Raw genomic sequence first — 16227 nt, 5'->3', positions numbered from 1 at the left:
CGCCCCTCCAGCCGGTCCTCAGTATCTTCCGCCTAGGCTGACTTCGCCTCAGCCTACGCTGTGCCTTCCCGGCCTGCGGCGTCGCGGTACCGGCCTCCGCGCTCCACCCAGACGCCCTCCGGCGCTCGGGAGGGGGCGGGAGGCGGAGCAGAGGGTGGGGGGTGGTGCCGCCGCGGTCTAGGCGCGGCAGGCGGTGGCGGCGGCGTCGGAGGTCCCTGAGATATGGCCGCCTCGGTGTTCTGCTGCCTGCGATGCTGCAGAGATGGCGGGACGGGCCACATCCCTCTGAAGGAGATGCCGGCCGTGCAGCTGGACACGCAGCACATGGGTAAGGGCTCTCCCTTCCCCAGACCCAACGGCCCACCCCGGGTCGGGCGCGGCTGGTCGGGGTCAGCCTGGAGTCACGAGGACCGCACGCTGCCGGGCCCCGCCGGGCTCCGCCCCCTGTCCCTCACCCTGTGACGCTGCCCTCGACCCGGTTTGGCCTCGCGGGTCTCCTCCAGACTCCGGTCGACCCCACCTCGGCCCGGCTCTGCGTTCAGAGCGGCGCAGCCCTGTCAGGTCCTGTCTTGGGAAGATGGGTGTGTGGACCTACCCGTTTCCACAGCAGTGTCCTCCCGGCTGCCGCCTCCTGGGACTCGTAAGACGTCACCTTCGAGGGGAGTGGGGAGGACTCCGTGCTCCTCCTACGGTGCTCCACCGCCGAGCTCCATCCAGTCCCACACATTTTCAGAAAGCTTTCGCTGTCCTCGGCTCCTTCCTCTGCCCTGAGAGCTTTCTCTTAGCCCATCATTTATTGGTTGTTTTATTGGAAATGATTTTCCTCTCACCTCCTAAAGTCAAAAGAAGGCAAGTTGCAGAAGCCTGAAGCCACCGCTCAGGTCAGAACCTGTCATTTCAACGAAAACCTCCCACTGTCCCACTCCTGTTAGTCACGCCTAGAGGTGTTGTAATTTCTCCTGACCGGCCTCTTCCCAGCAGGTCAGGCTATTGCAGAAATAAAACAGCGCTTTGCTTCTTCGCATCTATGTTTTTTCCTTCCAATGTCGAATGAGCTTACAGCTTCTCTCCTAACGTTCTTCTCCTCCCCTCTGTACCTTCTTTCACCACCTTATTACGTCTGTTCTTAGGCTTGTCCCATGTAGTTCCGTGCTTCTGGAATATGGTTCTAGAAGGAGAGATTTCCCACTATAATAATTTCAGAGTACTGTCTTTTTTGCAGATAATTCTCTTCAAAGTATACATCTGCACTTACAGTTTTTCCCACATCTCTCTTTGGCTAAAGGACAGTGCATTGAAATAACAAAGGGAATTCTTAATATTTATAGCAAAACCCTCTCCCGCCCAGATTCTTTATAATTCTGGAAATACTCTGCTCATTATATGTCTATAGCATGTACTAAATCACAAATGTGATAACTGTTTACCACTTTGTATGTGGGTATTTTAATTCTTAGATTTCCCAAGTATAATATAGAACCCTGATACATAAATATATATGTATGTGTATCTCTTTATTTCTTATTCATCATTTATAGACAGATGTTCAAATTCTATAATTTCCCTCAGAAAATGTTTCCATTTCATTTATTCATTCACCCAGCTGATATTTATTGACTGATGTTACGCGGTAGGCATTGTTTTAGATGCTAGGAACACAGTAAAGGAAAACCACACGTAGTTCCTAGAGCGTATGGTCATCTTTAGCTCTTTCTATCTCTACTGCCAAACTCCTGAATTACTACAATCTGCTCTTTAAAGGATTTCTTTTCTCTGGTCTCTTCTTCCACGAAGAACCGGTCACTTGTACTCATTCCACTATGTTCTCCTTTTTCCAAAGCTGCCCAGCATCTTTCAGTAGAGTAATGTCATCCCTCATTACTTTCTGCATGGAAACTTTTCTTAACCTGTCTGCCAGTAAATTCAAATTCTTCAGTCACAGAAGAAGCATGATTTTAGAAAGCAAATAATATGAGGAGAGGCTCATCAAGTTAGGAACAGGTTTCAAGCATCAGTTGATCTTAAGTTGAAATATGAGAAGCACACTGAGTGAATATGCCTGTATTTGGATATGTGAAAGGCTGTATTAGGTCACCTAAAGAATGTGATTGCCGTTTTTTGTTTAGAAAATAGTCTATACATGTAATATGCAAATGAATGTTGTCTCTTTCAAAGTTGTCACTTATTTTGGTGATGCTGCATCACTTAAAACGATTTGGAATTCCTCTTGGGATTTTCTGTGGAGTAGTTTTTATAAATATCTTCATTTTTACCACAACCTCCGTATTTAATTGTGAATTGACTTTTTAGAAATGAATGTCTTCCAAGGTAGCTACTTTGAAAGGGATGCCATTCATTTGGAAATGTCTAATGTTTTTTAAAAAATACACTTTGGCTATGTTTATATGTGTTCTGGCTAAACTCAAATTTGCCTTGGCTTTCTAAACAATCTTGATAATTAATGAAACTGTACAAATCACATAGATCCAAATATAAGATATCTTTGTACTTAAAAAAGAGAAATGGAATAAGCTTAAGATAATTCCCCAGTGATTCACAAACACTCTAGAATGTTTTGTGAATATATCCATCTTTCCGTATAAAACATCTCAGTACCTAGCAGAATGCCTTGGAGATAAGAAATGAGGTTGAAGTAAGAGAATAATAGCATATTCAGAGTTGGTTCTGTGGTTCCAACTCAGAGTTTTGTATGAGAACCAAAAAGTATTGCTGGGTTTGGAAAAAAAAATACCATTTATTTGCATAGTTCTTTGAAATGTTTTTCACTTAGGATGCTTTCAGTTACAAGCCGTAAAATCTGCAACTCAAAATAGTTGAAACAATGAAGGAAATTTATTGGTTCATGTAAATTTAAAAAGTACAAAAACAGCACTATCTTCAGGAAGACTCAGTGCTGCTAAGGACTGAGCTTCTTTTCCTCTCTTTCCTCTGTCTTCTGCTGCTTCTTCCTGAAGGCTGGCATCCATGATAACTTGCAGCCTCTCCCTGGGCTGTAGGCTTCCTCATTCAGATCCAGCAAGAATGAGAGAATCTTTATCCCTTCATTCTCTCTGCAAAAGTCCTGAGACTATCTCTGATGGTAGTGGCTTAGGTCATATAACCGTTTTTCACTCAGTCACTGTGGCCGGGAAATGTGGAATGCACTGATTGACTTAACCTAGGTCAAAGCTGTACCCCTGAAACCAGAGACTGAGTCAGCTTCCTTGGAACTGTTTTGATCTCCAAAGGGAAGTCTGTTGGCAAAGGGAAAACAGATGCTACATGTCCACTACACAGTACTTAGCAGAGTGTATTCATTCATTTCTGTATCAGTTATTTGTCGAGCGTCTGCTGGATGCCAAGCACTCCATGGTCTTTGCCATCAAGGAGGAGCTGGGCCCTGGATGTTCTCCAGTTGAAACTGCTGAGGTATATGGGGCAGCAGGATGTAAATTATGTATACAGACACTTTCCCAGAATTTGCGGTTTAACATTTGTAATTAGAAAAAAAAATGAATGCTAATAAATTTTTAATAATCATATAATAGGATCTTAGTTTTACCTTAAATAAGAGAGTGTCTTTCTTAAATCAACCAGTTTAGAATTGTGATAAAATCTGAAAATTTGGTATTTCTCTTATGTATTTGTCCCAAATAATTTTTTAAGTATGAATTCAACAGTGAGTTAATGAGAGACCTGCCTCCCTGTTCATACCTTTTGTTACTATGTTCTAGTTTTATTTAACCCCCTCTGGAGGAGTTCCCTACAGTTCTCACAGCCAGATCTGCTTGGCTTGTACATTTATTACCAGAAAAGTCATACTGGTACAGATCTTGGGAATCACATGCCTCAATGTTACGGGATATTTCTTACATTTTAGAATTTTGTTAACTTTCTTCATGTTCTCTGATAAGCTTTCCTAAATCAATATTTGGAAAAGAATTGGTATTGGAGTCACATTATCAAGAGACTTTTTCTCACTCTCATTTATCAAATGTTATTTGAACTAAAATTTTCCATGAAAATACAGTGCATTTAATGATGTTAAAATCTTGTTTACATATTTGCAATATGATTGACAGCAGCTATCTTACAAACATTTTTTAAATCCTAAAATTAGCATTTTTCCATGACAGCTATTTCTTTACTTTTGACTGCGTTGGGTCTTCATTGCTGGGCGCGGGCTTTCTTTAGTTGTGGCGAGCGGGGGCTACTCTTCGTTGTGGTGCGTGGGCTTCTTGTTGCAGTGGCTTCTTGTTGTGGAGCACAGGCTCTAGGCACGCGGGCTCAGTAGCTGTGGCTCGCGGACTCTAGAGAGCAGGCTCAGTAGTTGTGGCTCACGGTCTTAGCTGCTCCGTGGCATGTAGGATCTTCCCGGACCAGGGCTCGAACCCGTGTGCCCTGCATTGGCAGGCAGGTTCTTAACTACTGCGCCACCAGGGAAGCCCCAATTTTTTTTTCTTTTGGCTTCGTTGGGTCTTTGTTGCTGCGCGCGGGCTTTCTCTAGTTGTGGTGAGTGGGGGCTGCTCTTCGTTGTGGTGCGCGGGCTTCTCATTGTGGTGGCTTCTCTTGTTGCGGAGCACGGACTCTAGGTGTGTGGGCTTCAGTAGTTGTGGCACACGGGCTTCAGTAGTTGTGGCTCTTGGGCTTCAGAGTGCACGCTCTGTAGTTGTGCACAGGCTTAGTTGCTCCGCGGCATGTGGGATCTTCCCGGACCAGGGATCGAACCCGTGTCCCCTGCATTGGGAGGCAGATTCTCAACCACTGCGCCACCAGGGAAGCCCCGTGTCAGCTATTTTAAGAACATAGATGTATGTTCCTTTCCGTGTTCCATTCATCTTCAGTTCTTACTTGACCAATGCACTAGTATAGGACCTTGTACCTAGTAGACATTCAGTCAGTTTTTAGCAGATTGATTTGTTTAGATTGAACTGAAAATGGTACTAATTTGCCAGTTTCTTTTAAGTGTTTATGTTTTTATTTAAATCAAGATATTTATGAAATCATCAAATTGATTCATTGGCTAAAATTTAAAAAGTCTGCTTCTGGGAGTTCCCTGGTGGCCTAGTGGTTAGGATTCTGGGCTTTCACTGCCGTGGTCCGGGGTTCAGGGAACTGAGATCCCGCAAGCCACGTGGCGCAGCCAAAAAAACAAAAGTCTACTTCTACCTTAAAAGTGTTTTAAATATTCAGTATAATTAAGAATTACTGTTTATTTGAAACTGCCTAATTAAACAAGATTTCTAGCCACAAATTAATATTAATGTTCTCCCAGGAAAAAAGTAAATTAAATATTTTAAATAATTTATCAATATTCTTATATTTCAAAGTATATATAGTCTCCCTATTTTTTGGAGACCAAGAGTTAAAAGTGAAACAGAAATTAACCTTGATTGTTGGATAAGAGAATACAAAACTTTACACAGTGTCTGTATTCTTTTGTTTAGGAACGGATGTTGTCATTGTAAAAAATGGAAGAAGAATATGTGGAACAGGAGGTTGTTTAGCCAGTGCACCTTTACATCAAAACAAAAGCTACTTTGAATTCAAAATCCAGTCCACAGGTTGGTATAATGGTACTTGACTATTAAAAGTCCTAATTATTCTAAATATGAGGAGTAATTTTCAATATATGAAAAAGATTAATGAGGTAATTAAAAAAACACTAAACGCTTACTTAGAAGACCTTTTTCTTCCACATCTTATTGTGTGATCCTGGTTTAATTAGTCAATTTCGTTATATTAGGTTCAGTTTTCTCATCTATAAAATGGATTACAGGAGCTGCCCTTCCTGCTTCACATGAGCTATATGTATGAAAGCATTTTAAAGACAGGACATACTGGTTCAGTTTAAGGCACAAGCATTATTATTAATATGGTTAATTATTAGTGGCAGCTAGATAAACCATTTCATTTGGTCAAGCATATAAGGTGTAGACTCTTGCTGTTTTATCTTAGGATAAAATTAATCTTATGACCCTGAGTTTTTCTCTTAACTCTTGTTAAGATTCCCTGATTCAATGTCTTCTGAAGCAATTGGCAGATTTAGAATTCTGATAGAAGTCTAAAGTCTCTTTAAAAATTTATGAATCTGTACACCTGAAACTAACACAATATTGTAAATCAACTATACTTCAATTAAATTTTTTTAAAATTTTTTTTAATTCTGAAGTTTCTTGAGTTGTATAGCAATTCTACATGAGTATTATGATAGTTATTAATTAGTTAACTTGTGGCAGTGTTGAATATGGGGAAATTTTTTTAAGGCTTTATTATAAAGAAATGTCTAGTGAAACATGGCATGAGTAATATACGTACAGAATAGGAAATCTAGAGTGGAGTATATTAATTCTGCTCCTACTCTTACTTGAATGACATAAAATATTCCTCTGGGGCTTGTTTTTTAAATTCATTTTAAATACTGATTTTTCTTAAGTGTGTGAAATAAATTTGAATCTGTCCTCCATTCCATTCTTTTGTAAGTTAACTCACTGGCTGCAAAATGTCTCTGGTTACTGTAATCTTCTCAAGTATAACATACCTTTTCTCAAGAGAAGCGAGTAGTTCCTTGAGCCTGAAATGTAATACAAATTTTTATGTGGATTTTCTATAAAGGGTGCTATCCTCAATAATATCTCTAGAATAAGTGCATTATTGGAGTTTGTAGCATTGTTCCCTCAATGAAAGCTTCAGGCAGTTGTGCCCAAGTGTATCACAGTGTGCACAGTTCTTTAGGAGTAAGGGGACTCTGTAACCCTGTGCAGAACTGTTGTCCCATGAAATTAGTATTATCACCTGCTGTCACTCTTGTCCCACCTTGGAGGATAAATTATATAATCAAATTATTTAGGAGGCCAAGACAGTGAAGTCCAGGCATGCAGCTTTCTGATGGTCTCACTCAATCCAGGAAAACTGATTGATTGACAACATGGTCTTCAAACATTCTTTGATCTATAGAATTTCTCCTACCTAATTTTGATAAAAACTGAGAAGGAAACAGTTTGAGATGTAACCAGGGGCTGTAGGTATTCTGTTAGATTAAGAAGAGAGCTGCTTGCTTTAAAAGTCAATTTAGACCAAAAGGTTTTAAACTCATGGACTTAAGGTATTGGATAAGAAAATCATTTTACACTTTATCATTATTTTTCTCCTCTCCATGATACTGACTGGGTCATATATTATATGTCACATATTATAGATGCAAAAAGTAAAGACAGTAAATTCCTGCTTCTCAAAGGTGGTGCTTGAACTAGAACCCCAGGCCATTTAAATTCATTGTGTAGCTTTTAATAGTATTTTTAGAGAATAATAATAATAATGGCAATAGCTAGTATCTTTTAAAAATACTTCCTCTGTGCTTTACTTACCCATTTTTTTTTTAATGCTTACACTGTTCCAAGTGCTTCACTTGGATGATCTTGCTGTATCTTCTAATAACTTTAAGAGGTGAGTACTGTTAGAATCCATAGTTCACAGGTGAGGAAGCGGAGAGAGGTTAAGTAACTTGCCCCAGATGACATAGCAAAGTCAGAATTTAAACCTAGGCAGTACAACTCCAGGGCCCACTCGCTTATCTCCCAAGCTGTACTACATCTGCAAGAGAACATGGTATAGTTTGCAAACTACTTTTAAAAGAATTTTTTTAAAGATTAGCAAAAAAATAGTTTAGTGATAATATGCCACTTTCTTTAAAAACAACTTCTTTCATACTTGTATTCTGCAGATTTGGGGAGCATTTAAACTATTATATTTTTAGGAATCTGGGGTATTGGCGTTGCAACTCAGAAAGTTAACTTGAATCAGATCCCTCTTGGCCGAGATGTGCACAGTCTGGTGATGAGAAATGATGGCGCCCTATATCACAACAACGAGGAGAAAAATAGGCTGCCAGCAAACAACCTTCCACAGGAGGGAGACGTGGTGGTGAGTTTTCTTGTGGAGTTGTTTTCCACTGTAAATTATTAAACTTGAACTGCTTTTAGTATTTCTAGTTTTGCCTCTGAGTTTGTGGTTTGAATTCCAAAGCACCAGAATTGGATCTAATGAGGTAGTATGTTTTCCAAAGAGAGCACTTGATGTAGATGCTGCTGCCTTACCTAACTGCCTTCTCCTTTCTAGAGCTGCCACTGGCCAGGAAAATAAGCGTGAACCCTTATTTCCATTTAAGGGAGAGTTGATGACAGGTTGGCTGCTGATCATTTCCTGCTTCTCTCACATAAAAGAAATCTTGGCCCACAATTTTAAAAGTTTGCTAACCCTTATATTAGAAAATATTAGGTATTTTTGCAGCTGGAGATCTCTTAGAGAAAAATTTGACATTTATTGCTTAATTTGTTATGAACTTCTGTTAAAGAAGTACAGCATTTTATCAGGAGTGTTGGTCCTCGTTAAACATAACCTTATTAAACTTCCTTCACTCTCAGAACTCTTCAAAAAACTGACTCAATATTCTAAGGCTTGATTGTAGAAAACATTTTTTGGAAAGCAGGGGATAGAAGGAGTTACATATTATTGACTTCTCTGTTTTTATTCCCAACTAGATATATTTAAGTCTCTACCAAAGCCACCCTATTGAAAATGTAATCCAAAGATCCCTTTCTGTCTTTTTCCAGATACTTCCTCTCAAACAGTGTTGTCCAAGAACCTTACACACTGAGTTCAGGCCATTAGCTATTGACTGAGAACAGAGTTCTTGGGTCTCCTTACGCAGAGCCTTGGGTTCCTGGCTCTCATACCAAGTTGAAAGGAATCTGTAAATAATTAGAGTTTCTAATAATAAGATAAAACAGACGAGGTAAATCCAGGTTATTAAATTAAAGAAGTATACAATATTTTGAAGAGAGTGAAGGAAGATGTGGAAATGAAGATTTTTAATTTTGGTCTGATCTTTTATGCAATTTAAAAAATGTGAAGAAGAGTCTTTAAATAGGTAAATTATTGAAAGTATGTTTTTCCTAAATTAACTAAAGGAAACTAAAGGCATAAACCATTTTTAAAATCTGCTTTTCCTTGTTCTTCCTTTCGAATAGTTGCTTCTGTGTTTGTAGGTCATTGCCGGATGCCCATAATGTAGAACACCCTTATTCAAATGGTTATTTCATGGAAGAGAATCTTGAAGTCAAGTTGTTGCCATCAACCTGTTTATACTAAAAAATGAAATTCAAACATAAGAAAGGTTAATCAGTAACAAATGTTTTTCTTTGTTGATCTACTGAACTTCTGTGTGTTATTCTTGCCTTCCTGTCTCATTCCCTGAGGTGACTGATACCTCAAATTGACAGATTTAAGAATGTCATTTTTAGTCTGTCAGCATTATTAAATTAGACTTTGAGGGACTTCCCTGATGGCGCAGTGGTTAAGAATCCGCCTGCCAATGCAGGGGACACGGGTTCGATCCCTGGTGCAGGAAGATCCCACATGCTGCGGAGCAACTGAGCCCGTGCGCCACAACTACTGAACCTGTGCTCTAGAGCCCGCGAGCCACAACTGCTGAGCCCGCGTGCTACAGCTACTGAAGCCTGTGCACCTAGAGCCCGTGCTCCGCAACAAGAGAAGCCACTGCAATGAGAAGCCCACACACTGCAACAAAGAGTAGCCCCCGCTCGCCACAACTAGAGAAAGCCCACGCAGAACAATGAAGACCCAACACAGCCAAAAATTAAAATAAATAAATAAATTAGACTTCGAGTTTTTATGCCCATTCTGATAAAAGGAGGACTCAAAAAGATGAAATATAAGCAGAACCCTGAAAAGTAAAACATTATCTTACTCTATTAACTTTATCTTCCTAGTTTAAACATTTGAGAACAAATTTCACTAAATTACTGACAATAGCATAGGAAAAGAGGAATGAATTATAAGACAGGAAAAACATTCTCATATGTGTAGAATTTCAGTCATATACCATTCTCTCAGGAGAATCAAGAAAAACAAGATTTCAACATCTAACCAAATGATTGTATTTATACAGTAATCATACAGTACTAACAGGGCCTACTACAGCACCAGGGAGGCATTCCTGAAACAGCTTATGCTTATTTTTTCCTTTTATATATAGTATTGAAAAGTGCAGATTACATTTTAAAATTGCAGTTTTCAGTTTAATTTCAGAGAAGTTTCATAAACATTCTGTGTAACAATAATAATAATAGCAAACACTTCTCTAGCATCTATTATGGGCCAGAACGGCTTTAAGTGCCTGGCAGGGATTAAATTGTTTAATCCTCTTAATGACCCTGTGAAATAGGTGGTACTATTATTACCATTTTACAGATTAAAGGTTAAGTAATAACTTCTTATTTGGAGTGATCTCAGGCAGTCTAATTTCAGAGTCGCTTCACCAAACCTGCAAATAATTATTGATAAATCCTCAGAACGCATCACATTTCTCGGTATCATTATGAGAGAATCAAACCTAGTTTCTAGAGCATATAAAAAGACAGATTAAGGGACTTCCCTGGCGGTCCAGTGGTTAGGACTCAGCGCTTCCACTGCAGGGGGCATGGGTTCGATCCCTGGTCGGGGAACTAAGATCCCTCATGCACTTGGTACAGCCAAAAAAAAAAAAGACAGAGTAAGTTAGAAAATACTCGAACTTAAACTCTGCTGCTGGAGGGCGGAGGTTCTCACATCCTTCCTCGCTTTTTTCTTGGGTGTTGGTGCTGGAGGGCAGGGTTGAAAATTCGCTTGCTTGCAGTAGGTGATGCTGCCACCAGGTGGGGAAGGGTGCCCAGACTACAGCCTGCTGATCTGAACTGCTGGATTCCCGGTAATCCTGTAAAGAGAGTAACACACTGCTTTTTATGTAATCATGTTATTTATTTATTTTTGTAATCATGTTTTTTTAATGAAAACAGACTTATTCATTAAAAAAGCTAATCCTAGCCATCACTTAGCTTTATTATTTAAGTACGTAAACTGAAATGAAACAAAAGCAGCGTTTATCTTTCTGTGTTTAGTCTAACCCTGGCTTTGCTAAGATTTGAGGAGAATCTTTTATAGCGCTTAACACATTGACTCATCTGGGCCTTTGCTGTCTTAACTGGAAAGTGAGGGAGTTAAGACTAGACCATCTGTAAGATCTTTTTCTGCCTTTAAAAGCTTGTAGGTTCATATAATTTATCCACAGTCAGAAATCCTTGAAGTGGTTGCTTCTTGGACTGTGATGGTTTCTATCGAAAGGTCTCCACTGTCTATTCTTAATTCTTCAAAGTAAAGCTCTTTTTGTCATCAATTAGTAAATATTGTACAAAGTCTTAAAGAGAGTTTTAAAAGTTCTTAAAAGTTTTGAAGTTTTGAATTGCATGGCAATTAAGAATAAGTTTTCCGAAGCCATACTGCATGAGGTTAAATCCCAGCTCTGCCACTTCCTAACTGTGCAAACTCAGGTAAATTATTTAACCTCTCTGTGCTTTAGCTACCTCATCTGTAAAATGGGGATAATAAAAATACCTATCTTACAAGGATTAATGAGTAAATATGAAGTGCCTAGAATAGTGTTTGGTACATAATACAGATTATTTGTTTTCCAGCATTTTAATAATAATAATTGTTATTGTGATTTTTGTACCATTAATAAAGTACAAAGTAATATATTTTTATTCTGTTGTCTTTTTTTTTTTTTAATTATTTATTTATTTATTTATTTATTTTTGGCTGTGTTGGGTCTTCGTTTCTGTGCGAGGGCTTTCTCTAGTTGTGGCAAGCGGGGGCCACTCTTCATCGCGGTGCGCGGGCCTCTCATTATCGCGGCCTCTCTTGTTGTGGAGCACAGGCTCCAGACGCGCAGGCTCAGTAGTTGTGGCTCACGGGCCTAGTTGCTCCGTGGCATGTGGGATCTTCCCAGACCAGGGCTCGAACCCGTGTCCCCTGCATTGGCAGGCAGATTCTCAACCACTGCGCCACCAGGGAAGCCCCTGTTGTCTTTTTAAAGTCTTTTGAGCTGTTGTTTTTCTGTTTTTCAACTTGATACTAATTACCACTTATATGCAGTTGTAAATACCCACTTTACCTTGGTAATTCACTGGACATATTTGAAGCCAAGGTAAAGAGACACAGAAATATATCATTTCTTTTTGGAAATATGTTGTATAAAGACAATTCATCACAATTGAAAGCAGTGACAGGTAATAATCCCTAATGGTGAAAACTTCACTGTTTTCCTCCCTTGAGATCAAATTCTATATATAAAGAACAGTGTATTCTATATGAGTTTAAAAGGTCTCTCTGCTTACAGTATATAGTACTTATATCATCTTAATATTCAAAATATAAAATCCAGATTATCTGAATATAATACTAGGATTTAGTTTTACCTTTAATGTGGACTCTTGGGATTTTACCTTTTTCCCCCCACATAATCACCACTAATTTTTTTTAGCTCAGTTCAAGTGAATTCTACCTAACTGTAAACCTTAATACAAGCTATTGTGACCTTTTGCTTAGTTTTTTGTGTTTCCATCCTCCCCAATCAGTGCTTTCTGACTGTTCAGGTTTTTATGGAACATGTATATTTTTACCCTTTTTAATATTTACTTTGCTTCCTAGGGTATTACATATGACCATGTAGAATTAAATGTATATTTGAATGGGAAAAACATGCATTGTCCAGCATCAGGTATACGAGGGACAGTGTATCCAGTTGTTTATGGTAAGCTAAAATATTTCTAAACATTAATAGATATATGTTAACTTTTGCTTGGCATTTTCATTAACTTTATAGCTGTCATTCAGAAGGCTGGACAAGTTAATAAGGACCTCTGTAGTGTACTCAGTAGGTTATCACAATCCCACTTGGCAGGACTAAGGAAAGTTTTTATTCCCCATATATTTAAAAAACAAACTTGCTAAATACAATGATTATACTTAAATATGCAATAACCATATTCCCTTTTATATCATATAGTCTTATATTCTAGAAAGTTCCAAAAAGCTTTACGGAATTTACAAAAAGATATTTCTGCCAGTTGTTAGAGAGGGTTAGATGGCCAGGAAATGTTATTGTAAAGAATATTTTGGAAATAGGGATGGGAATTTCATGTAGATTGAGCATTGGTTACCTTTATAAAATTACCTAAATGTTAAAACTCTTCTGAGACAAATATTGACTTAGAATGGTTTCATATTGATTGTTTTGCTTTTGATAGCCATGTATGTGTGAGTACTATAGTTCCTGTACAAGTGTATCCCTCCAAGAATTGGGTTACTTAGAGATGACTCTGTACCAGTTAGTTACTTTAATTTTATTACAGAAAATTTCAAACATGTATAGAAGTAAAGAGAATAGAATAATGAACTTTCATGTACCCATCACTCAGCTTCAAACAATTATCAACTAGCAGCCAATCACGTTTCATCTCCTCCCTGCAGTCCTCCTGTTCTTCATCTCCCCCTCCTTGTAGTATTTTGAGGCAAATGCCAGACATTATACCAATTTATTCTTAACTATTTTATATGTATCTCTAAAAAATAAGGTATCTCTCTATAAAAAATATACATAAGCACTGTGCCTTTATCACTCTATTCTTCATTTTTTATGTTATCAACTTTAAATCAACAGGTATATGATTTTTCTGCCTGTGGTTTTAGTTGCTCTAAAAACATTTTCTCATTTAATTACTTTAATCAATTAATCTAAGGATTTGAACCATAATAAAAACTAATTGTTAACTTTTTTGTAGTAACTTACTGGAAAAGTAACAGTGTTTGTTCGGGATGGCAGAAAAATATACAGCAACAAATAAAAATATTTAATAATTTGATAACAGTCATAGCCTGTGCTTTATTTTAAGGTTTTCATTTATCTTCTTTTTTCCTAAATTGTTACTTTTCAGTGATTTTTGCCTTCTCTACCTTTGCATGTCTTTGCATGTAAAGGTGTATTTTTAAACTTGATATAGGTTAGTTTATTTGCAATATTGGGTAAGCCTAAAAGAAATGTATTTACTTAAATACATGGGAACGTAGCTTAATATTCAAAATAGTTTAGTCTGAGAAATGAAATAAATATCAGTAGAATGACTGAGTTATAAATGAATATAGCAAATGAGATTTTTATTCTAAATTGTTTCTTTGATTTGGCATTATTTTTAATGTAATAAAGTTAAAGGTAGTAAATCATATATAGTAATGTATTTTATAAATTGAAATTGATAAATCAGTCCAATTAAATCAAATATTTTAGCCAGATACTATCAAAGATAAAAATAAAATTCAAATTCCCTTACCCTTTGTCTTCTATCCCATCCCTAATGCTAGATCCATCCAGTCATTCATTTTGTCAGTTCTTACATTCAACCTATGGAGAGACAACACTGCATAACACTGAAGAAAAGTGTTGTTACGTCTCTGCACGTTCCAGACTTTCATTGTAGTTCTTGAATTCCCTATTCATTCTCCATAGATTGACCTTCCCTTCCACTTTATAGAGAAACAGACCATCAGTGGTAAACTCCAGCTTTCCTCCCCATCCTCCTGAAGCTTTTCTGGATCTACTCCAGTCTTGTCTTCTTCCTATCCCATCTTAGAGGAAGTGGTGCCCTTCATGTTCAAAAAACTGTCTCTGGTCTAGATTTCAAACTCCCCAACTCTGGGACTTTACTGTCATTATTTCGTCTCTGTCTCATGTCATCAACCTCTCTCTTCAATGTCTGTTGAACATTCTGAATCATTCTCATTCCAAAATACCCTCCCTTAAACTCGTACCCTCACCAGTCCTCTGTTTACCCTTCTCTATATGTCTGCATTTCTTATAGAATAGCTTCCGTCACTGTTTATATTGTATCGTTCACCTATTCTTCAACTGGTGTGGCTGCCTTTACCACCACTTCACTGAAGCCACCCTTGTTAAAATCACTAGTGAGTTCATGAATGTCAAATCCAGTACTTAACTTTTTTTCTGCATTTATTATGAAGTGTAAAATACTAATGTGTATTAAACATATATGTGCAGTTTAACAAGTAGCTATAAAGTGAACACCCATATCATCATTATAGTCAAGATAATGAACATATTCATCACCCCTAAGTTTCCTCCTGCCCCCTTGTAATGCTTTCTACTCACCTCTCCCCACCCACCCCATGCAGCCACTATCTGCTTTCTGTCACTACAGATTATCTTGCATTTTTAGAGTATTATATAAATAGAATCATACAATTTGTATTCTTTTTTTGTCTGGCTACTTTTACTCAGCATAATTATTTTAAGATTTTTCCATGTTGTAGCATGTATCAACAATTCATTGATTTTTATTACCAAGTAGTATAGTTCATTGTGTGGATATATCACAGTTGTTTTTTCCCTTCACCTGTTAATGGCTATTTAGTTGTTTCCAGTTTTTGGCCATTACAAATAAAGGTGCTGTGAACATTCATGTACAAGTCTTTGTGGGGATATATGCATTCATTTCTTGAGTAAATGCTGGTAAAAATATGTAGAAGCTAAATAAGGCCTGCAGTCTAATGAACAGTGTTAGTATCAGTGTTAGTTTTCTGGTTTGGATATTGTACTGTAGTTGTGTAAGATGTTACCACTAGGGGAAGCTGAGTGAAGCGTACACAGGAATTTCTGTATTATTTTTGCTACTCTTTGTGAATCTATAATTTTTTTAATAAAATATTTTTTAAGAAGTAATTTATCTTAATGTGTAAAATTGAGAAGATACAGGTAGGTAAATAAGGAAAAACTCAAATTACCAATATTTACATCATCTAGAAATAATTATTAATAATATTTTGATGTATTTCCTTTCAGTGTTCTTGATAGATTTTATTCTTCATTGTGGTTATTTTTACCCAATAGGATCATGTTTTGTAACCTGGATAGCAGATGCGTTTATTCTTCCTGCCTATTAATATTATGGCATTATGAAAACAGTTTATAATTTATGTATTCATTCAAATTAAGGTGTTTGCTTCTAATTTATTTTCTTTTTTTCTATCTCTAGTTGATGACAGTGCAATTTTGGATTGCCAGTTCAGTGAATTTTATCATACTCCTCCACCTGGTTTTGAAAAGATATTATTTGAACAGCAGATCTTCTGAATGTATTTGTTTTTGAAACTTGTATTTCTGCACTGTTAAAAGTGTTTACCATTTAATAAAGCTTTACCTGACCTACAGATGACAATATATCCTTAAAAATATGCTCGTTAATGTTGTCTAAGGAACCAATGTATACAATATACCATCCTGAAGTTGTGATTTAAAATACTTCGGTTTTGTGATAA

General features: G+C 37.5%; 1 protein-coding gene across 2 annotated transcripts; it reads left to right on the top strand.

Moving 5' to 3' along the window:
• On the top strand, positions 1 to 16117 carry SPRYD7 (SPRY domain containing 7). Of its 2 annotated transcripts, XM_082434530.1 has the most exons (5): positions 6 to 328; positions 5448 to 5564; positions 7757 to 7923; positions 12547 to 12649; positions 15945 to 16117. In XM_082434530.1, exons 1-5 carry the CDS (start codon positions 223 to 225, stop codon positions 16040 to 16042), a joined length of 591 nt encoding a protein of 196 aa, XP_082290656.1. In that variant the 5' UTR covers positions 6 to 222; the 3' UTR covers positions 16043 to 16117. The 2 variants fall into 2 exon arrangements, with proteins under 2 accessions (XP_082290657.1, XP_082290656.1); XM_082434531.1 differs by lacking the exon at positions 12547 to 12649 and having other exon boundaries at positions 1 to 328.
• Positions 16118 to 16227: the final 110 nt, after the last annotated feature.

Source organism: Balaenoptera physalus (genome assembly GCF_965194825.1).
Source record: "Balaenoptera physalus genome assembly, chromosome: 18".
NCBI lineage: Eukaryota > Metazoa > Chordata > Mammalia > Artiodactyla > Balaenopteridae > Balaenoptera > Balaenoptera physalus.
This window is presented reverse-complemented; position numbering and strand designations above follow the sequence as displayed.